This window comes from Vombatus ursinus, unplaced genomic scaffold (genome assembly GCF_900497805.2).
Source record: "Vombatus ursinus unplaced genomic scaffold, bare-nosed wombat genome assembly UNPS02008961.1, whole genome shotgun sequence".
Taxonomy (NCBI): Eukaryota; Metazoa; Chordata; class Mammalia; order Diprotodontia; family Vombatidae; genus Vombatus; species Vombatus ursinus.
In genome coordinates this window covers 11154827-11177505 of record NW_020948739.1, presented here as the reverse complement: position 1 = coordinate 11177505, position 22679 = coordinate 11154827, and the positions used below count along the sequence as shown (strand labels likewise).

The 22679-nt window shown below is 35.3% G+C and overlaps 1 protein-coding gene across 35 annotated transcripts in view; it reads right to left on the bottom strand.

Annotated features, from left to right (window-relative positions):
* RIMS2 (regulating synaptic membrane exocytosis 2) overlaps window positions 1-22679 on the bottom strand; it is an 850283-nt gene that overhangs the window by 26304 nt on the left and 801300 nt on the right. Inside the window, exon 1 of one of the 35 annotated variants that reach the window (XM_027849926.1) lies at window positions 1856-1997. The exons of the other annotated variants lie outside the window; for them this stretch is intronic. Coding sequence (XP_027705727.1) covers window positions 1856-1997 — 142 coding nt within the window. Of the gene's footprint in view, window positions 1-1855; window positions 1998-22679 lie in introns of those variants that run through there. 35 annotated transcript variants of the gene reach the window in all.

The following is a 22679-nucleotide window of genomic DNA, read 5'->3' as shown; positions in this document are numbered from 1 at the left end:
CTTTCAGAAAGTGTGGAGGTGTTGCCATATTAAATAAATAGTAATAGGGTGTTCAAACTCCAAGAAGATTAGGCTCACTTTGCTGAGGTTCAAGGTTTGAGCAATTGCCTTAAACTAAAAAATATATTTAGCAGCCTAGACCTAATCTTTACCTAGATACTACTATAGGGATCTTACCAATCCCTTTATAAAGGACTGCTCTCTTTCTGTGGTATTGCACCACAGCATCCTAAGAAATTTTCAGAGTATGACAGCTTTCTAAGTGTTGCTGTTAGAATCTCCTCTGAGATTAGTCCATATGAGTCAAGGTTGGGAGAGGATGGTTTCTTTTCATTTTGAAAACATCACTTGTTGGTAAAATTCTTGCTGGTCCAAATAAGATATCATTGTGATGATACATTTTATAATCTGATCTTCTCCTTACCTTACAACTTCAGAAAAAAAATTCATGGAAATGTTTCCAAACATGATGTAACAAGTTTAAGCATATATGCTGTGTATGCAAATGATAATTTACCAATAAGTTAAATCAGCAAAACAGAAGTCTGCATTTGATTTTCTTAATTCTTTTTGTTATAGGACATTCCTGATATTATTTATAATGAAATTAAAATATAAAATTATAAATTTTAATAACAATTTATTTATATGAAAATTAAAACTGGAAGCATATTTATTCTGAAAGAATGGGTTATCCTAGTGTCTGACAGATACTTATTTAAAACCAATTGAAATTCCATTAAATTTCGTAAGTCAAGAGGCTAGATGGAATTAAGCTAGTCCAGTAAAGCAAGCAAAAGCAATTCTTAAGAAGACAGCTTTTTAGGCATTACTACTAGTCAAAAATTACTAGGGAGAGACCACTTTCCTAAATAATGGTTAGAAAACCATTTCATTTCAACAATTTTTTTTGTGTTTTCTTTCTTTCTTTTTTTTTTTTTAAGAATAGGGGTTCTAAATCTCAATCACAGCTCACTTTTTATTTCCTGAGCAGAAAATTACTATTAATTTGTGTGGGCACTGATTTTAAGACTTCATATAAGATATAAATGCTGAAATGTTAACAACTATCTTAGTTACATAAATTTCAATATGTGGATATATACATACATTACCACTACTTTGTCTATGTATTTGGAGTTTAAAATACATGTTAACCATAATATTGACTGAATTCTTAGCTCAATCTGTCTGCTACTTGCTAAGAAAAAAAATGGAAATATTTGCTCATAACAATAAAGAGAAACTTCTCAGCTCTATGAACTTCATAAATAATTTAAAATTATACGATGAAAGAACATAACACAACAAATAATACTTTGGGTCATTAGCCTAATCAGTATGACATGCATGGTTCAAAGACAGAGGGAGATAATTGGATTATTGTGTCTAATAATTCAGATGCATATCATTTAATAAAAAAAAAATTTGGACTTTTTCTGAGGAATCTGAGGCTGAGTATTCGTGATGGATATTAAGCTGGTTTAAACCTAGTCAGTGTCATCCATTCTCCCATCTCCACCCTCATTTTACTTGAAAGCACTTGGTATTAACGCTTGACTGGCAGCAATGAGCAGTTTCCCAACTCTACCACACGAATCTCATGAGGATTTACCAATATCTGTCCTGGTTTGCTAGCATGATCCAGGGTTTGGAAGTTCAGTGGGCACCTTCAGGGGTTCTCGTACTCAGTACAGCTTCTTTTGGGAGAGCAGGGAGCAAAGCCAGAGTAATTAGGTCATTACTCTTTAATTTTACTTCCTCTGTCAGTCCCCTCTGCTCCACTCCCCTTAACCCAGCCACCAACACTGACTTCCTGGAGGAGATGAAGTCTGGGGCTAGGGGTCTCACCCACCTCCTTCCTCTTCCTCCAGTGAGTTCATGCAGGGGAAATAGCCAGCCAGTGCTTCGAAAGATGCGGAAAGACTGCTCCGGCTTTGGGAGCGTTGCATGGAACGGCCCGTGGTGCCACTGCTCCCCAAGCCCTGCCGGCCCATCTTGGAAGAGGCCCCGCTTTTCCCGCGGTACAAGATTCGAGGCGTCTTGGCGGCTGGCGCGGCGGCAGCTGCAGCTGGGATGCGGGGACCTGAGTTTGGACCCGGGCTAGAAAGCGGTCACGGAGCGCAGGGGTTCTCAGCCCCAGTCTCTGGGACTAGATCCAAAGACTACTGGGTTCTCTCCTGTGGTGGTAGGAGGACGAAGCAGGGGCAGCTACTGCTGTGGCTCTTGGTGAATACCCAGAGGTCTCGTGCTGGAGGGAGCATAGGCTCCTGGAGGCTGAAGCTCTGTGTCTCGCCACTCTCCAGCACAGGGGAGATGCTGATGCTGCTGTCCCCACCAATCAGAAGGAGGAGGCTGCGGTGGTAGCAGCAGCAGCCACAGAACTCAGAAAAGCAGCTCCCAGGATTAATACTTGTCTTCTCCCTCCAGCGACTCCTTTCTTTCCTCTTCTTCCTTTTCTTCGCTTGGAGCGGACAGATAATTAGATGCACCATTTCTGACTCCTCAGAAATGAGTGACCTACTAGAAAACTTTTAAGTTACTAATTATGCATCTACGAACAATTTAGAGGCATTATTCCAAACAATTCACATTATTCTCCTTATTCATACTTGCGGCTTAAGTAGATGTGGAAGTTTTCCACATCAAGCCACAAAACAGCCTTACATTTCAACAGCTTCTGCGAAAATGTAAAATTATACCTTTCTCTTCCTACTTTTTTTTATAAAAAAAAAAAGTTAACTTGGAAAAAGAAGATAAAAGTAAAGACACAAGCATCCTTGAAAAGTGGCAGCATTTAAGCAAGCACCAAGTTACCTTTCACTTTTTATTTTTTCATCATAGTTTCAATGCCTTGCTTTCCAGTCCTGATAACAGAAATTTCCCATTGTATGAATAACTGTGTTATTTATCTTCTTATTAAAGTTTCTCTAAAAACATAAATATGAAAAATCAGGTACTTTTAAAACCACTGCTATAAAAACTCAACATGTTTGTTTGGGGAGGGAGGTCCTTAGGAAGTGACAGCATCAGTAAAACAGTTTTGAAAATCAATTTTTAAAAATCTTATATTTTTTTTTAGGAAATTGGGGTTAAGTGACTTGCCCAGGGTTACACAGCTCTGATATTTGTTATTAGAGGCAAACAGCACCGATTTGAATATCACAAATAAGATATCTGTGTAAATAATACATATATCAAGGACTACTATAGAAAAATCTAGTTCAATTTCCTGTGTTCAGAAAGGAATTTGCCTAACCATTCAAGAATATCATCTTTTTATTTCAGATTTCCAGAGATCTTGATTCCATACTCTGCCTCGAAAAATGAAGTCTTCTCTTGACAAATCAGTGTTAGAGAGTTTTATCATCAGTAGCACCAGAAGTCATTTCTGATATTTAATTTTGTTCAATTCAAGAAACATTTATTAAATGACTACTAAAGCTATGGATTTAGGAATATAAAATTGAAATAGTCCTTGACCTCCTAGGAACTAACACTTTACTATGGGGATACAAAATGTACATAGAGTAAAATAACAAAGTAATTTGAGGATAGTATACCACTAACAATGATTGAGTTGGCACCTGAGCTGAGCCTTGCAGGGGTTCCAAGAGGTGGAAATGAGGAGGGAGAGCATTCAGTGTATGGAGACTGCCCCTCTGTAAGAAAAAATAATGTGGATTTGGCGGAATGGCTAGTAGTTCAGTTTGCCTGGAACACAGAGTTTTTGATGGGGAATAATATGAAGTAAGGCTAGAAATATAGAATGTAACAGATTATGGAGAGCCAGGTGAAGGAATTTTTATTTTCTCTTAGAAGCAATGGGGAATCTATGAAGGTTTTTCAGCAGGGGAGTGCCCAGATTAGACTTTCCTGGGCCTTAGGGAGATTATTTTGTAAGCCACATGAAGGCCAGATTCAATGAGAAATAGAAAGGCAAAGAGAGAAAGGTGACAGACAGACAGATAGGGTAAAGTTAGAAGACTAATTAGGATACTGTTAGAGAATTTCAGGAGAGAGGTGAGAAGGCCTGAACTAATTTAACTTCTCTTTCTGGAGCTAAAAAGGTCAACTGATCAACATCTTCATCACAATAACTCTTTATACGAATAAATTATTAAGTCACATCCATGGTCTTTTTTTTCCTCCCTCTAGATTAAATCATATTAAATTCAGTGTCACTGTTCTCTCTAAATAAAATGTGAAACATGATAGCCTAATAAGAAATAGCATATCGTCTCATATATTCGGAAGCTCTAGTGACAGCAAATAAACTGAGTAATAAAATACTTAGTTTAAAAAGCTGGAGAACTACCTTTAATTCTCATATGATGTCTACAGGTATAGTGACTTTTATAATAGATCAATGTGCTTCTCTTAAAACTCACAGAATACACCAATAACCAAAATTCTATCCATTAAAAATTTAAAATGAATTTAATTAAGTATATTAATCAAATAAATATTATTTATTATAGCATTATATAAGTTGCTATTTATTCAAATTTAGAATTTTAGCCATTTCTTTTCAATAAATCAATAATTCAATAAGCACTTATGCTCCAACTTTGTGCCAGGTGCTGTGGTAGGCACATGAGATACAAAAACACTCCTACTCCCCGCCTCCCACAAAAAGTCCTTGTCCTCAAAAAGCTTGCATTCTATCAGGGTAAACAACAAGAACACATAAATAAGTACTCTTTCCAATGAAAATATTTTTATAATTTCTCCCCAATCATTTCATGTTAATCAATTTTCTCCCTTTAATCATCTACCTTCTTTAAGCATCAGTACTCTTAAAATGCATATTCCAATAAAACAAGTTAATTAGCTCATTTTTAGATACATTCTTCTATCACATCATTATGATTAGAGGACAGAATGCATCTTGAGTCAATTCTAATTTTACATAATGTTACTATTTATATTATAAGGTGACAGAACCAAATTTTAGAAATAGAAGAGTCTTTGGTGATAACTCTATTTAACCTCATTGATTTACATATGAGGAAACAGATATCTTTTATGATGCCACGGACAGAATGCTGGATTTGGAGTGGGATGTCATGGGTACATCCTATATCTGTCACTTACTACCAATTTAACATTTCTGGGTATCTATAAAACATCTACAAAACAAGGAATTGCAGGGATGACTTCTAGCTCTAGAGCTATGATTCTATGATTTCTTCTAATTCTAAATGTATTATCCACATGGTAGCATATCATATCCCTAAGAACCATTTAATCACATCTTTTGGACTGAATGAATAGGAATTTCCAACCTTTCATTAATGGTTTAAAATTTATTATGGTTTTTTCAGACCACTTGTTATGTTGGAATATGAGATAATAAAGGGAAAAAGTTCTTACATTAATATAATTCTGATTTTAGAGAAAAGGAAGATTTGTCAGCCAGACTATATTACTAAATGTTATTCTGAATAAATCAGTCATTTTTAGAGGTGGATTCACTATTTTAGATCAGAAGAAGAAGTGGACTTAGGGGACCAAGGGAATAGTAGAATGGAATTGTGTGGTGGTCCAGCAGAATATTTCTAGAGGCAGCTCAGAATACTAGAAAGAACATTGGCTGTGGAATAATAAGATCTGAGTTAACATCTTTCTACTCTTTTTACTGCCTCTGTCACTTCATTTCTGTGGACCTTAATTTATTCTTTTATAAAATAAGGGAGTAAGCCTTAGGAATTGTGAAGATCTCTTTCCATTCTAATATTGAATTGAATCAGAGGCTACTGTAATGAAGAGTTTTTAAACCAAAATAGGAAATCTTAGGTGGGTATTTATCATTTCTGAACAGAGCTGAAGCCTGAATCTCTGAACCTGCTGGTATTGCTTGGGGGTATTATCAGAGCAAGGCTTGGCTGACAGTCTTCAGCTCACAAAAACCCTTAAGTTGGAAACTTTCTGGTTACTCCCATGTAAAATTTCAATATTAATCTAACTCTATTTTCTTATAATTTGGAATAAATTTATTCAATAAAGACCTTTAACACCTAAGTCTGATGTTTCCCCCCAAAGGTCATGAGTTCATGAAGCACATGAAAGAAGAATACTAGAAAGGAAGAAATGTACTCAGTCTACGTATGAAGTTGAGAAAAGGAGAAGGCTCAAGGAGGAAAAGGAATAGTGTTGGCCGAAAGAGGCATCACAGAGATAAACACAAGAGTGTTCATAGACTTTTAATCTAGATGAGGAATTAGTGGAATGTAACTTACTTACCTAGATAAAATAGAATTTGGAATTCCAAGGAATAATACAGAGTGAATTTCTCTATATAACATTATCATTATATTTATACATTTTCAAAATAAGCTATTTTCCTATATTATCCCTCATACCACTGTATCATTTGATCTTCCAAAAACAAAATAAAAATAAAAATTATTTGAAAGATGAGAAATTGCCATTCCTTGTCCCATGGAAATCACGTAAGATAGGATATGCTACTATATAGCCTTATAATGTGAATATCAATGCTATTTTAGAATCATTATGACTCATTATTTAGAGTCAAATATAGCTTCCTTGTTAATTAAACATAATTTCAAAAGGTGAGTCACAAAACAAAAGAAAATTTTTCCTCATGAATTAGCAAAAATTGGCCAATAAAAAAGGTCTCAGGATCAAAAATCCAAGATAAGTAAAGTATCAATGTTAAACTTTATTAGAGGAAAGATAGGTCACATAGAGATGAATCTGTATATACTACAATAATGCTTAAATGCTTTTATTAAAATGTATTTATTTTCTTGGTAATATGTTTATGAATATACTCATTGAACTAAAATATGGCATATGACATAATTCTTTTAATAAAAATAATCTAAAGTTCATGTAGAGACATATGGATATATTCAATAGTTCCTGGATCCATGAATAATATGTGTACTCTTTTCACTGACTCAGACGACAACTCTCTATGTAGTCTTTGAGAGCTGCTATGGCTAAGAAATTCATCACTGTGGCCAATATTATTTCAAGATTTAAGGCCACACAGCACTACCAGAAGAATAGGGATAATAAAAATATGGTTCTTTGTTTTGGGAAGAAGCCTGGGGTTATCATTTTTTATAATTTCTCAAAGGTAATCCATTTCCTTTTCCTCCTCCCTTACAATTTTGATCTCAACTCACTGTCCATTTGTAGTGTAATGCTACAGATTCCAAACAATTAAAACTGACAGTCACACAGAGGACAATTGAAAGGTGTGTAAGCAAGCAGCAACCACATTACAAACAGAATTAAAAAGGAAAAGTGGAGGAAAGAATATCATTAAAGAAATCCACAAGCTAAAAAGAAGATGGGGTCAACCCATGGCAAGTTTGGATCCCTAGCATTTTGGTGGGTCCTCATGGCAAATTTTTTCGGAGGCTATCTACTGGAAATATGCAACAAAAGCTGGGTAAACATGCATGGGCTGTGATCCAATCTAAATTGCTGTTAAAAAAACTCCCATATCAATAAAAGCACAGAACTATTTGAGTATTTATAGATTTTACTGTGTAACAGCAAACAAGCAATAATCATTTATTAAGAGTCTATGTAGGCATCTATGATAGGTGTTAGGGATACAAATACAAAAAAATGAAATAATTTCTCCTCTCAGGAGATTACGTTTGTTATATTATTCACACAAAATATACATAATCATCCGTAAGTGTATGTATGCACATTATACAGTGAGTTCTCTGCATACACATAGAATTCCCTACACATACATAAAGTTCACAGGAGTTCCTTATACTAGCAGTGGCAAACTGAAATAGAAATGTGAGCTACTTAACCCTAAATAAGCATCTCTGTAGGCTACATTTTGACTTAGAAAATCACATATTAACATTATCAATGTTCCATTGTATTTAAATTTGGCTTGGACAGCACTCAGTGGGGTCAGAAATGTGTTTGTCTCCTGTGTCTTATACCAATGACATCACCACCACCACAACCATAACAAAACCCAAAAGATTAGAAAAAAATAAACTGTTACATTAAGGCCAGTTCCATCAAGTACAGAATGCTGTGTCAGTCAATAAACATATTTATTAAGCACCTACTATGTGCCAGGCACTAGGCTGAGCACCAGAGACACAAAAAGAGACAGAAAATTGTCTCTGCTTTCTTAGAATTCACAGTCTACAATATACAAATAACATTGTACAAACAAGCTATACACAGGATAAACTGTAGATGATTAACAATGAGAAGGCACTGGAATTAAGGGGGATCAGACAATTTCCAGTGAAAATATCTGCAGTCAGGAAATGGAGTTTCTTGGAAGAGGAACAGCAAGAAGGTCAGTGGTACTCGATGGCAAGGTACATGGGTAGATATACCTCCTGCCATGTGTAAAAAGTACAATACTGGAAAGGTGTGTGTGGGCAGGTTATGAAGGATTTTAGACACCAAATAGAGGATTCCTGGAGGTGATAGTGAGCCATGGGAATTTATTGAGTAATAATAATGATAACAGGTATGAAAAAGTTTATATCATGAAGTTTGTATCATACCTTCATAGCATTTTATCTGACTTCAATCTTCATGGAAATTTTTAAAAGGATCAGCAGGGAAAGGGAAAGAGAAGGGAGTAAGGTATGATACACACTTTAGTTACAACACAAAACTTTAAGGTTTACAAAGTGCTTTTGAATGTAATCATTTTATGCTCACAATAATACTAGCAGGTGGGTACTATTTTTATCTCCATTTTACAGATGAAGAAATTGAAGTAGACAGAGTTTATGTGACTTGCACAGGCTCACACAGCTAGTGAGTGTCTGAAGCAGTATTTGAATTCAGGTTTTTGAGACTCCAAGTCTAGTACTCTATTCCCTGTACCAACACTTAAGGGGCTGGGGGATGACATGGTCAGACCTGTCCTTTAAGAACTTTGAAAGCTGAGTGGAAGATGGACTAGTCTAGCCATAAGAGAATCAATGCCTTCACCAGGGTGATGGTAGTATCAGAGGAGAGAAGGAGGTTTATTTGAGAGATTTTATGAAGATAAAATTGAAAGGCCTTGGGTATGGAAGATAAGTGAGACTAAAAAGTTGAGGATGACTCAACTCAGGCTCAAAGCCTGGGTGACTAAGAGGATGCCCTCAGGAGTAAGAGAGAAATGGGGCAGTTAGGTGGCTCAGTAGATAGAGCACCAGCCCTGAAGTCAGGAGGACCTGAGTTCAAATCTGGCCTCAGACCAAACACTTGACATTAGCTGTGTGACTTGGACAAGTCACTTAACCCCAACTGCCTAAAAAAAATAGTAAGAGGGAAGTTAGGAAGAGAGAAAGGTTTTGGGAGAAATAAACCATTCAGTTTTGGACATGTTGAGTTTAAGATTTCTACTAAGGGACATCCAATGTGAGGTGACCAAAGGGCAGTTGGAGATGTGAGACTGAAGGTCAGCAGAGAGGTTAGGGCTGGATAAGTGGATCTAAGAATCATGAACATTGAGGTAATAATTAAATCCATGGGAGCTGATGAGATCCTTATGTGAAAGTATAGAAGAAAATAAGCGAAGAGAATCCAGGATGGCACTGTATGTATCATTTCAATACAATCTATTCCCTTACTTCAGAAATCATAGTTTTTTGTTCGTTTGCTTTGTTTTTGTAGTTTTAAAGTAGGGCAATCACCTGAGTAGCTGAAATGGAGACGGCTGAAAGAAACCTGAAGTCTATTCCTTTCCCACCTGTCCAGAATCATTGTGTTAGGATCACAGATCTAGAGCTACAAGGCGCATCAAAGGCATTTTGTCCCCCTCATTTTTTATTTTTACTGATGAAGAAACAGAAGCCCAAGGAGGTTAAGTGACTTACCAAGGTCAAACAAGTAGTAAACTGTCAGAAGTAGGATTTGAACTAGAGTCTTGGGAATATATCTTTATATCTATCTGTATTTCAATGTAATTTTTTTTGTAATCCCATTATTTTATTTTGTTAATTTAAAAACATTATTCTGAGAAAGGCCTCATAGACTTTACCAAGATTACCAAAGGACACCATAATGCACAAAAAAAGGTTAAGAACTTTTACGCCATTATGAGGCAAAAGAGTATTATTTTAGTATGAAGGTCTTTTAAATTATCTTTCATTAGTTTTTTTCATTAGTTACTGTTCTGCCTCACAAACTACAAATAATTTTGTGCTAAATATAAATTCTTCAGGGTACTTTTATTGCATTTCATCCTAAACTTAAACTCTGATAAAGCCTATAATGTTTTTTGTTGCCATAACAAAATGTGTTTAAATTTGAATAATTTGATTTAAGCTAAAATTTTGAAATTTTAATTTACAAAATGATATCAGGCCTCAGTAATTAAATCTGACCTGAAAATAGACTGCCAATATATATATAACCTTCTCTCCTAATCCTATGTTTTTTGAAAATGCAGTAAAAAAATAAATTTGAAGTACTTGTGATTTAAATTGTTTTAATGTATTTGAAGTATCTTTTTGGTTTTTACTTATTATCTTTGAAAAATTAATGTAAAAATATTATACTTTCACTTCTGATCTAGGTGGATAGAGCACTGGGCCTGCAGTCAGGAAGATCTGAGTTCAAATCCAGTCTCAGATGATTACTAGGTGTGTGACACTTGGCAAGTCATTTAACCTCTGTTTACTTTAGCTTTCTCATCAGTAAAATGAAGATAATAATCGTACTTACCTTCAGATCAAATTAGATTCCCTTCTCCTTTCCTTCTCTTTCTGATCCTTTTAAAAACTTTTATGAAAGTTGAAGTCAGATCAAACATTATGAAGGTATGACACAAAATTAAAGATTAAATGATTCAAATTTTCATTATTTTTTTTAAAGAAAATCAACTACAAAATTGGCCTTTCTCTTAGAAGAGAAAATGTCTACAAGCGCAATGACCACAGATATGAGTAAATGGATTTAATAATAGGTTTAGAATACATGGTTTGAACAGGACTGATGAATAATACCAAAGATCAAAACAATGGGTCTAAAAAAAGAAGAAAAGGTTAAGAAACATAAAAGGGAAAAAATCCAGTTGACAGGTCTAAACTTTGTCCTTTGTAACTAATAGGAAATCTTTTTTTTTTTAATTTTTTTTTTATTTGTGGTGAGGCAATTGTGGTTAACACAGCTACTAAGTATCATGGGTCTGAAGTGGGATTTGAATTTAGGCCCTTCTGACTCCAGGGCAAGTGCTCTATCCATGGTGCTACCTATCTGCCCCTAGAAAAAAATTTTTGAAACTATCATTTGTTATATACAGTAGGAATTAAGTCTAGATTTCCTTTTCTAACTCTGTGGCTACCACTTCTTTTGTTTATACAATGTGATAAATTTGTGTCAGTCCAGGAGACCCAGTTCCCAAATATGGTCACTTGTTTATATCTGTTTGTTTTTTAAATAAATTTTAGAAACTAATCTTTTGGGTTTGCCTCTGAACAAAACTGGATAAACAACTCAGCCTCTAGAAAAAAAACCAAGAAGCATTTATTTTTGAGAGATAAGATTTCTATATTCTATTTCTTTTTATCACTGACTTACTGATCCCAAGAACACAGTAGTATACCAAAATCTTAATGCACTTTTAATCTTTAATAACTTTTGAAGTAATTAAAGTTTTTATTTAAAAATCATTTTAAAGCTGTTTTTGTGAGTTTTAAGCATTTTTACTTCTGAAGTTGTTAAAATTTAGAATAGCACTAAGAGTTTTGGGACACCCTATTTATGCTTCCAAAATAGCAATGGTGGTGGTATTTGCATAAATAGTTTTCCTCTCTATTAATAGTCACCTCCCTAATTCAGGCTTGTATCTTTTCATTTCTAGATAATTGCAATAACCTAATAATTGGATTCCCTGCTCAAAGAATCTCCCCACTCTAATCTGGAAGGAAAGAAGTAATACATTGATTAGGTGCCTATTATGTGCCAGACACTGTGCTAAACTCTGGGGATATACATATGAAAGAGAAACACAGTTCGGGCCCTCAAGGAATTGACAATTTAAGCAGGAAGACAACATGCAAAAGAAAGTTGAAAGGGAAGGTGGGGTGAGGAAGAAGGTATCAGGTATGGAGTTCAGTCCACAGATTTTGAACTAGAAAATGAAGAGATGGCTCATCTGAGAGCCTTCTTTAAATGGGGGCTTTGGGAAGAATTCTTTGTTCCACCTACTCCACATTCCCAGTCCTCCAATCAAAGGGGTGGAGGATAATGAGGGTACTGATGAGGAATAAATACCAAGTTGTAAATGTTTTTCTGAAAGTGCACATCTGACCTCCTATTGAATAAATTTAATTGTTCTTTATTATCTCTAGGATTTAAAAAAAATAAACTCCTTTGTTTGGCCTTTAAAGCTGTTCTAAACTTGGCCCCTTCCTTACTTCCTAGTCTTACATGTTACTTCCCTCTCTAAATGTTATGGTCCATCCATATTGTGCCTGCTGTCATTCACACATGACATTCCAACTCCAATCTCCCAGCCTTTATAATGACATAGTACAGTGTTTGGCACATAGTTGTTCGTCTTCAGTTTTTGAAGAGAAAATATGGGGTGATTTCTTGACTCATTAATGAATTGGATTTAAGTGAGGCAGAGTTGTACAAAATCATCAGCCTCACTCTCTCTTCCACAGACATTTAAGTCTAGTGGCAAGAAAAAGTCAAGACAATTGGTGACAGCCCAGGATACAGTGATGACCTTGGCATCTTCAATGTCTGACCAAGCTGTAAGAGTCCCATAGCACCTGCTTCAGCTGTCTTCATGGCCACTGAAACAAATGATTCTCATCTGTCCATTCCACCAAGGGAAGTCTTCATATGCTTGGAGTAGACATCCCCCTAACTCAGCAATGAGTTTGAGGCCTGTTGGTTCCTCTCAACCTAGTTTAGCCTGGGTGGTACTATATAAATGCTTATTCTTTCCCCCTCCCTCCCTGTGCTCAGAGTATTCTCTGTCATTTCTAATGCCTAGAATCCCTTATTTCCTTTAAGAGCTTGCTCAAGCACAGTCTTTTGGAAGAACCCTTTGCTGGTTCCCCTACCTACCCACTTACCCCAGGTTCTATCCCCTTTCCTTCTGTGGTTACCTTTCATTTACTTTGTTTGTATTTTGTATTAACCTGTTAATATACATATTGTTTCCCCATGAGAATATAAGCTCCTTCGGAGCAAAGGCGTGTTCTTTTTCTTTATATTTCCAGTGCTTAGCACACTACCTGGCACTTGGGAAGAACTTAATCAATGCTTAGAGATTAATTCTTAGCTTCTTAAATATATCCCTAAGGGAGTAAGAACTTCATACTTCTTACTTACATTTACATTTTCATAACTTTTCAGATAGTTCCTTCTCCAACTACATGCTTTTGCTACTGTCCATGCATTTGTGGCCATTATGTATTCCTTCTTTGGCACACTGAGTACTAGTATGTGTTTTGGTCTATGGGGAGGAGGACGATAAAAATGGTGGCAACGATTCTACCTTTTTCTCAATCTCCCTTGGACTCCCAACAGTATTTAAAACAAAATGTTTAAAACAAAGGAACTCTCTAATCTAGGACTGTGCCAGACCCATGTTCTCATTCTGTCTTCGTAGAATCAAATAATTTTAGAGTTAGAAAGAACCTCAAAAGTAATTACGTTCAATTTATACTTGAAAGAAATCCCTATTCAAGATAACATATCCAACAAGTGGTCATTCAACTTTGTGTGTGTGTGTGTGTGTGTATGTTTTACAAGGCAATTGGGGTTAAGTGACTTGCCCAGGGTTACACAGCTAGGAAATATTTATTATGTGTCTGAGGCCGGATTTGAACTCAGGTCCTCCTGACTCTAGGGCCGGTGCTCTAACCATTGTGCCACCTAGCTGCCCCCATTCAACTTTTGCTAGAAGACCTCTAATGATAGGTAATCCACAACCTTCTGAGGCAGCCCATTAAACTTTTGGCGCTCTTTTAGCTTTAATTGTTTCTCCTTATGCAGGCTCAAATTTTCTTCTTTGCAACTTACACCCATGACTCTTGGTTCTCTCTGGGGTCAAATAGAACAAATCTAATCCCTTGTTTAAATGACAGGACAGCTCTTCAAATACCAGAACACAGGTAACATATCACATGAGTCTTCTCATCTCCAGGCTAAACATCCCCAATTAATAGAATCAAAGGATCATAGATGAAGAGCTAAAAGGTACTTTAGCAGTGATTTGGTCTAACTTTCTCATTTTACAGATGAAGAAACGGAGGCTTACCCATCATCATATAGTTAAAAAGTGTCAAAGGCTAGAACTAAACGTTTAGGATTCTTGCCCTGAGTTCAACATTCTATTTTGCCACATTGTTCCTTCAGCTGATGTCATTTGATGTGTACTCAACACCCTTCACCATTTTGGTTGACCTGCTCTGGATATTCTCCTTTTTTTAAATGCCCTTCCTGAACTGTGGCATCTAGAACTAAACTATAGTACCTAGAGATATAATGAAACAAAAAAGGTAAGCTACCAAGGAAAATCTTAATATTAGAGAAAAAAACTCAAAACTTTCCACAAGGAAAAAAATTCTATAATAATAAGCTTAAAACCATAGATCAATCAATCAGCACTTACTAAATACTTTCTAAGTTTCAAGGACTGGGCTAAGTACTAGAGATATAAAGACCAAAGTGAAACAGTCTCTGCCCTTAAAGAGCTTACATTTTAATGGAGAAGTACTATGCACAAATATAAATATAAGTGGAATTTATGTAAAAGTAATCAAGGTTAATTTTGGCAGAAAGGAAATTAGATCTTATAGGGATCAGGAAAGGTTTCATGTAGAACAAGGGTTTTTAACCTTTTTGTGTGTGTCATGGACCCCTATGGCAGTCTGGTGAAAATATAACCTTTTTCAGATTATACTTTTCTTTAAATATATATTTAAGAAGAAAGCTTGTAAATGCATAAAATAAAATACATTGGATTACAAAGAAAACCAAATATATTGACACACTGTTATCAAAATATATCTTAAATAACAAAATTTATGGCACAGTAGTCAGACCCTTGGGTCCTTTGACTATCTATCATGCTTTCTCCTACATTAAAAGATAAAGACCAAAATGTTTTATCCAAATCTTCCTAAGGTTTTTTAAAATTGTGATTAAAAAAAAACCCAGTAAGACATAATGATAAAGCCCTTCTGATGAGTTGGCAGGTAGAAACCTCAAAGCAGGACCCAGGGAGGGAGAGGGAGAAAAGATCCCTTCTGTGGACCTACTGGTATTATGACACCCAATAGGCACACATGCTACAGAGGGAAAGTAGCCCTAAGTCTTTTCAGGGGGCCCCTTCTGCACCGCAGTTATGATGGCAAAGTGGTAGAAAAGGTGGGAGAGATAGCTAAGACTGTCTACATGATGCTACAATAATGAATAATCAAAAGAAAAATTTTGCTGATTTAATGGATATTTTAATTTAAAGAGTTTCTTATAGTGAGAGGTAATGATTTTTTTATCTTCACAGAAATGCATAGGAGTTCTAATGAAGCAAACTTGAGCTATTAAAATGCAAATACTATTAAGCATCTATTTCCTAGTAGAATAAAAGATCCCAGCCTCTAATTGCAATAAAAATAATCTTTTGTAATAAGTTCTACAAGAGAGTAAAGTAAGTATATATGAAGGTTATACAGGGCAAGGTCAAATATCATGCAGACCATATACCTTGGTTCCTGAAAGTAGCTCTATTTGTTGCTCAGTGTATTTACTAAACTAAAAAGTTTGGATTCTCTACAATTGAGCTAACTAGGTAGCAAAACTAAGTAATTAATCAGCAGTTGACTGAATACCATATATTAAATATGAAAGCATTTTCTGGTTATTTTATATATATATATATATATGTGTGTGTGTATGTAAATACATAAAGTAAAATTTTCTAATATGAAATAAAATGCTAAGATTCTACATCTTTCTTCCTAAAACTTAACTCAAAATAGATTTATCTAATCTTTTGCTGTGAGAAGCTCCCTTTACATCACATCATAACATGAGAATGCTAAGCCTGGCTCAAAACAAAGAAGATGCACAACATTATTTCCCAGAGAAAATCAGTTCAATTAAAAAAAAATTAAGCTTCCAGTGTTTCTCAGAAATTCTCTTAGTCACTCCATGTAATTAAAAATGAAAGGAAATTAATTTTGGAATGTACTCCATTTAAAGTAAAATCTCTAGTTGATATTTCAACTGAAAATTGAAATTGCAGATATACCTCTGCCAATTAATTCTCTGGTGTTTTTCCTGGCACAGTGTTCTACAGGTACAATTCCTTGCTAGCAGTGTTTATTGTGGTTCAACCTTCACACTAAATCACAGTTCCTTCTCTCATGCTTATCTCCAAAACTCTAGAGATATAAGAAGGGAAAACAAGTTAATATCCATGATTTATTCATCCATGAAAAGATGAGTAACCAAGTCCAACAATCATTTAATTTTCAACATAACCTGGCCAAAACTTGTGGGGCAAGGTGTATATAACCACTTGTTGACAATGTTGTAAAGGACACTGGTAGAAATAGGACTAGATAATTTTAAGATCCCTTTCCATATTTAATATTGTGTGATTCTTAGTTCATATCTACTTAGATCAAGGTAGTGCTTAGGTATCTTCTCTTTGAATTATTTTAGGGAGATCAAATTAACTCTAAATAATTCTTAATCTTGAGACCCCTGAGTAGATTAGTATAAATTCCTGGGGTCCTCCAAGATTTGGGCATTATTCCTTTAATAACTAAAGGGTCTGGAGGCTCTCTAACCACTCCTTTCCCTATCTTCTTTTTATATTTATTCATCTGGTTCAGCTCTACTTTCTTTGATAATCATTACCTTCTACAAATTGACCCAGTTCTTGACATTTATCATAACTTTTTTTGCCTCAAATATACACAAAAACTTCATTACTCACCAATGTGGGTATTCTCTCCAGTTAAGCAGATCAAAAACTTATGCTTACTTATCTATATCTAACTCCCATCTATGACCTTTTCCCACTCCAACTGCAAAAAATATTGTAATTACTATGCTAGAGGCTTTCCTCATTTTTATTTCACTTTGATGGATATCATTGGAGTATGTGGGCTAGCCATCTGCTCTGTCTCTCTCTTACTAAACGATAGGCCCACCTTTTTTTCCCCAGTCACACATTCCTCTGAAGGCAATAGCAAAATTATTTATTAAAACTACTGAAACTTATTGTATACCATATTAGACTCGTTTAGTCAATGTTTTAATTACTGTTTATAATATGTCTTGCAAGAGTGGTCAAAGGAGATGAACAGGTAGTTTTCAAAAAAAGAAATCCAAGCTATCAACAACCATACAGAAAAAAAGGGATCTAAATCGCTAATAATTTGAGAAACGAAAATTAAAACAATTCTAAGTTTCCAACTCACAATCATCAGATTGACAAAATATGATTTAAAAAAAGAAAAAAATAACAATTGTTGGAAGGGCTACAGAAAAATAGGCACATTGGAGAGGCATGGTAGTGCCTTGCCTATAATCCCTGCTACTTGGGAGGCTGAATCTGGTGTATCCTTTGAGGATGAGAGATCTGTGCTACAGCACAGTCACAGAAACAGAGCAGGTTAAAGCTTCTTTATTGACCATCTATGGAGTCAAGCCCATGAATGGTCAATGAACTTCCAATTTGGGTGAAACAGGGAGACTCAGTTTCAAAGAAAAACAAAAACAATCAAACAAAAATAAAAAACAGGCACTGAGTAATCCATTGTTGGTAAAGCTGTGAATTGATCCAGCCATTCTGGAAATCAGTATGGAACTATTTCCCTCAAAATCGCTAAATTGTGTGTACCTTTTGATCCAGTAATTCCATTACTAGCTTTATAAGTCAAAGTCATTAAAGAAAGAGGACAAAGACCTCTATGCAAAAATATTTACAGCAGCTCTTTTTGGTATAGCAAAGAATTAGAAACTAAAACGATGCCATAATTTGAGGAATGAGTGAAAAGGTTATGGCATATAATGGTAGATGAAGGTTATTACACTGCAAGAAATGACAAAAAGGGAACAGATTCAGAAAAATGAGAGAAGATTTGTATGAATTAATTCAAAGTGAAATAAGTAGAATCAGAAGAATTATTTATATAATAATAACAAAATTGTAGAGAAAAAGAAATTTGACTTTAGAAATTTGATTAATGAAATGGCCAGTCATGGCCATTCAGAACCAATGATGAAGCATGTTACCTATATCCTGACAGAGAGGTGATGGTCTCAGACAAGATATATTTTGCAGACGAGATATATTTTCAGGTGCAGATTTTTTTCCTTGACTGTGTATTTGCTACTAACGTTTTGGTTTTGTTTTCTGTTTTTTTCCAATAGAGGAGATCCTGAGGGAAGTGGGAGAGAGAAAGATGCTAGCAGTAGGGTTGCCAAAAAAAAAGTAAGAAAGAGAATAGAAAGAAAAGAGCATTGAAGCATTTTTAAATGAATGGCAGAGAACAGCATGAAGGTCAGAAGGAAACAAAGCCAAGCAGGATAGCTTTGAAAGTTATATGTTGAACTTAGTATATGTTTGTTTTTATTCAATTTTGGTGGTTTTTTCCCTTCAGCTTCAAATTCTCTCCCTCCCCTCTCCCCTACTCACTGATAAGGCAACACAAATAAAAAGGGGGGTGGGCAGGGAGAAGGCTTCATTAAGCACACAGAACCTTGCCCTAGGGCTTGCCTTGGTCTCCTCTAGTCTCCATTCTTCAAAGTCATGCCCCCATTCCTCCTCCTCCCAGCTGCTCCCTACCCCCCTTCTTGCTCCTTTTTGTATGCTATCTACCTTGATTAAAATGTAAGCTTCTTGAGGGCTAGGATTATCTTTCTTTTTATTTGTATTTGTATCCCCAGCACTTAGAACCATGGCTGGCACTTAGCATAATGGCTGGCACAATTTTGTTGTTCAGTTGTTTCAGTCATGTACAACTCTTTGTGACCCCTTTTGGGGTTTTCTTGGCAAAGATACTGGAGTGGTTTGCCATTTTCTACCCCAGCTCATTTTATAGATGAGGAAACTGAGGCAAACAGGGTTAAGTGATATGTCCAAGGTCACATAGATTTGAACTTAGGCTGGATTTGAACTTAGGAAGATAAGTCTTCCTAACTTCAGACTCAGCATCCTATCTATTGTGTCACCTAGCTGTCCAAAATAGGTACATAGTAAACACTTAAACAAATGCTTGTTTCCTTCTTCCTAGCAACTTACATAGAAGGTGCCTGCAACATAATCAGCACAAACACACAAGTAAATGAAACTGCCATTGTAGGGGAATCAAACAATATCACAATCACTACTGTCCCTGTAGCTCCAAATCCTATGAAACAATGAACATGTTGCCCATCTCTTACATATCCTCTAGCTCTGTACACAGTCCTACTTTCAGGTCCATTCCAGATCTCAAACTTGACTCAATTTATAACCCCAACACTAATCTCATTACTTATTTCACATGTACTGATATATAAAGGAAAGAAAAAACAACATAGCCATTATGTGCTCAAGAAAGAGGACTTCAGTCTCTTATCGTGGGTTGTGAGACCCATGAATTCTCATGTAATGTTCATATGGACAATTTGTGCCTTACCTGTGATACAAGCTTCTGAGCTCATACTGGTCTGATCAGTCAGAATTGGACACATTGTATGTACATTGACCTCAACATAATGATATCAGTTTGGTCTTCTTCAAACACAAAGGACAGTAAGAACCATTGATAAATGAGAAGTCAATGAAACTATCCCCATTGCACATTTAAAAAAACAAATCTTTGAATGCTTTAAATTAGGGTAATTTTACTAGCCTAGCAATTCAACTCAATTCAATTAAATAAACATTTATCAAGTATTTATTATGTGCAAATTACTGTCATAGGCATCAGAACACACTATAAATAAACATATTCTGTTCCATTAACTAAAGATTTAGAAATATTTGGTTAAATCTACTGTCTTTGATTATTATTTAAATAAAGTACACTTAACTGATAAGTATACTAATGCTATAAAAATAAAGAAGTCACACTTTATTATTAAAAATAGCTGATAATGGACTATCATACACTGGAACATTCTGTATGTAGCTCAACAGCAGTTAAGACATCAGTACCAAAGTGGGAATAAAACAGTTTAAGTACTCCTGTTTTGACTAAAATAATGTCATACTTCCAGCATCTTAAGGGATTAATTTTACAAATTGGAGAACTGTCACAACCTATCACATAATTTCCTAAGCATTCTGCTAAACAGAAAAGGGAAGCTGAAAAGAAAAGCCTAGAGAAATAAAAAGTACTTTGGTTATCAGAAAAAACAAGGAATGAAAAGAGAGTTTGGACAACACAAACTAACACAGGGATTCAGAATTTTAAGGTTTTCAAAATAATGTACTTCCATGAAAAGTTTCAGCTTTGTACTCATGTTGCTGCAGGACTTTTCATTCTTTTTTGCAGGAGATATGTTTGGATTCACAGTGCCATTAGATGAAAGATGAAAAGTTATATTAATAGCAGGAATTTACAAAACACTCTATGATATACTTATCTACTTCTAACCATCTTTTTAGAATAAAATGTACTAAACTGAAGGGATCTGATACCTTTTAGTTTATGACACAGAAAAAGAATTTGTCACTGATATCGTGTCTTTTAAAGACTGTTCCCATTCACAATTCTGTCTCCCTTTTAAGAATAATAAAAGTCGCATGAAATTCTTGGTAGTTTAATAGACTATAATTGAGCATAATGCTATATGAATCACTGACATAAAGAAGTAATAATATGTTAATATTTTAATAGATTGCAAAATTTATACAAATCTTTTTTATCAGTATATTAGAGGGAAAATAATTATGATTTTAAATTAAATCAACATACAAAGAAAAAACTTGGTGCTTCATATGCATGCTTCCTGTAATGCTAATGAACATGTTTACAAATCCTAAGAATTCTTCATTGGTTCATCTTTTGCAGCATATTGCTACTTATTATCTACTTGCCAAGAACAGAAGTTTTCACAAATATGGGAATTAAAGTACATTTACATGCAATAAATGAACCTGGTACAAAAGTGGAACTATAGAGATCATGAACAAGAAACTTCATCTCTCAGCTCCAGAGATTTTTTCTGGCCTTCCCCTATGCCTAGAAGTCCCAAATGAAATACTGTCTTTTACAGGAAGCCTTCCCCATCTCCTCTTTTTTTTTAAATCATATTTATTCTTGCTTTTCAAAATATGTACACAAAAAGGAAGATTTACAACAGTGAAGATACATGCAACACAAATTCTAATAAATTCATGATGGGATCATACATGAGTATGAATCTAAATCAAGCTAACTTCTCTTAATTTTAGTGCCTTACCTCTGTTAATTATTTCCTACTTATCTTCTACATAGCTTGCTTGGTATATATTTATTTGTATGTTGTCACCATCATTAGATTGTAAGCTCCTTGAGGACAGGGACTGTTTTTTGCCTATTTTTGTATCCCCAAGGCTTAGCGCATGCCTGTGTTAAGTAGGGACTTAATAAGTTTTTTTAATTGATTGATTTTATAACATATAAAATCAGTAAGTTTCTCAGTTTCATATTATGGTTCTGAGAATCTTTTTAAAATAGACATCAAGTTTAATAATTTTTTGACTGTGCTGAGGATCTTTGCAAAGGTAGCAATACCACGCACCCTCCCACCAGTGATTGGCCTCTTTGAAATCCTCACACACAATACCAAGAACCAGGGATTCCAATTTGAAATCAGCAAGAAACAAAAATATAGCTTCTGTACAAGGCCAGTCAGGTTACACATCCCCTTAGGATTCCAGGATACGCTATGGGGTTTGGGGCAGCTTTAATTGCCATTGGCTCAAGGGGCTCCAGTTCCATTAACACTAATTAACTTTTACAATGGGGCATTTACAACTTTTCTTCCAACATTTACAACTTTTCTCCCTGGTATACTCTCCCCTATACCACACCTAGGTCTCTCGGCAAGTGGTTAGAGGAGTAGGCTCAAATTAGTTAAATTCCTACATAGCCCAAGTCCCATCAAGTTCAGAGCCAAAAAAAAAAAAAAGCAGTTTGCCAAATGACTCCTCATCTCTGAAGGTCCTCCTGAAGATCACCCCTTCCTTTCTGGAGTACTAATGCTGGGCCATCTGCAACACTGAACCTGGGTACAAATTCCTAAATCCCTCTGTTTTCTTCTGATCTTTTGACATATTCAAAGTCAGAGACAACTCCCTTCACCAGATGCCATGAGTAAAGGAGTTACTTAGACACTCAAGAAGCAAACAAGGCAAAGAAAAAGCTAACAGGCCTTCTTCAATACTTTTGGAGCCAACCAAAATGCTTCCTCTTCAACACATATCTGAACAGAAATAGTTATGGAATGTCTATGCAAGCTTCATACTCTGGTCTCCAAGGCATTTCCCTTACATATCAGGATTCTTCTGGAAGCAGGCTTCCCAAGTTCTCCATATGGAGAAATGCTGTTCCAAGTGCACTGCTCCTGGGCAAGACTCTCATCTCATAAACAAAACCCAACCCACTAAGAGATCAGCAGTTCATTTCTTTCTTACTGGTACATGGTTACAATAAGATAAGGGAGAAGATAACCTTTTTAATGCAGTCTTATGTAAATTC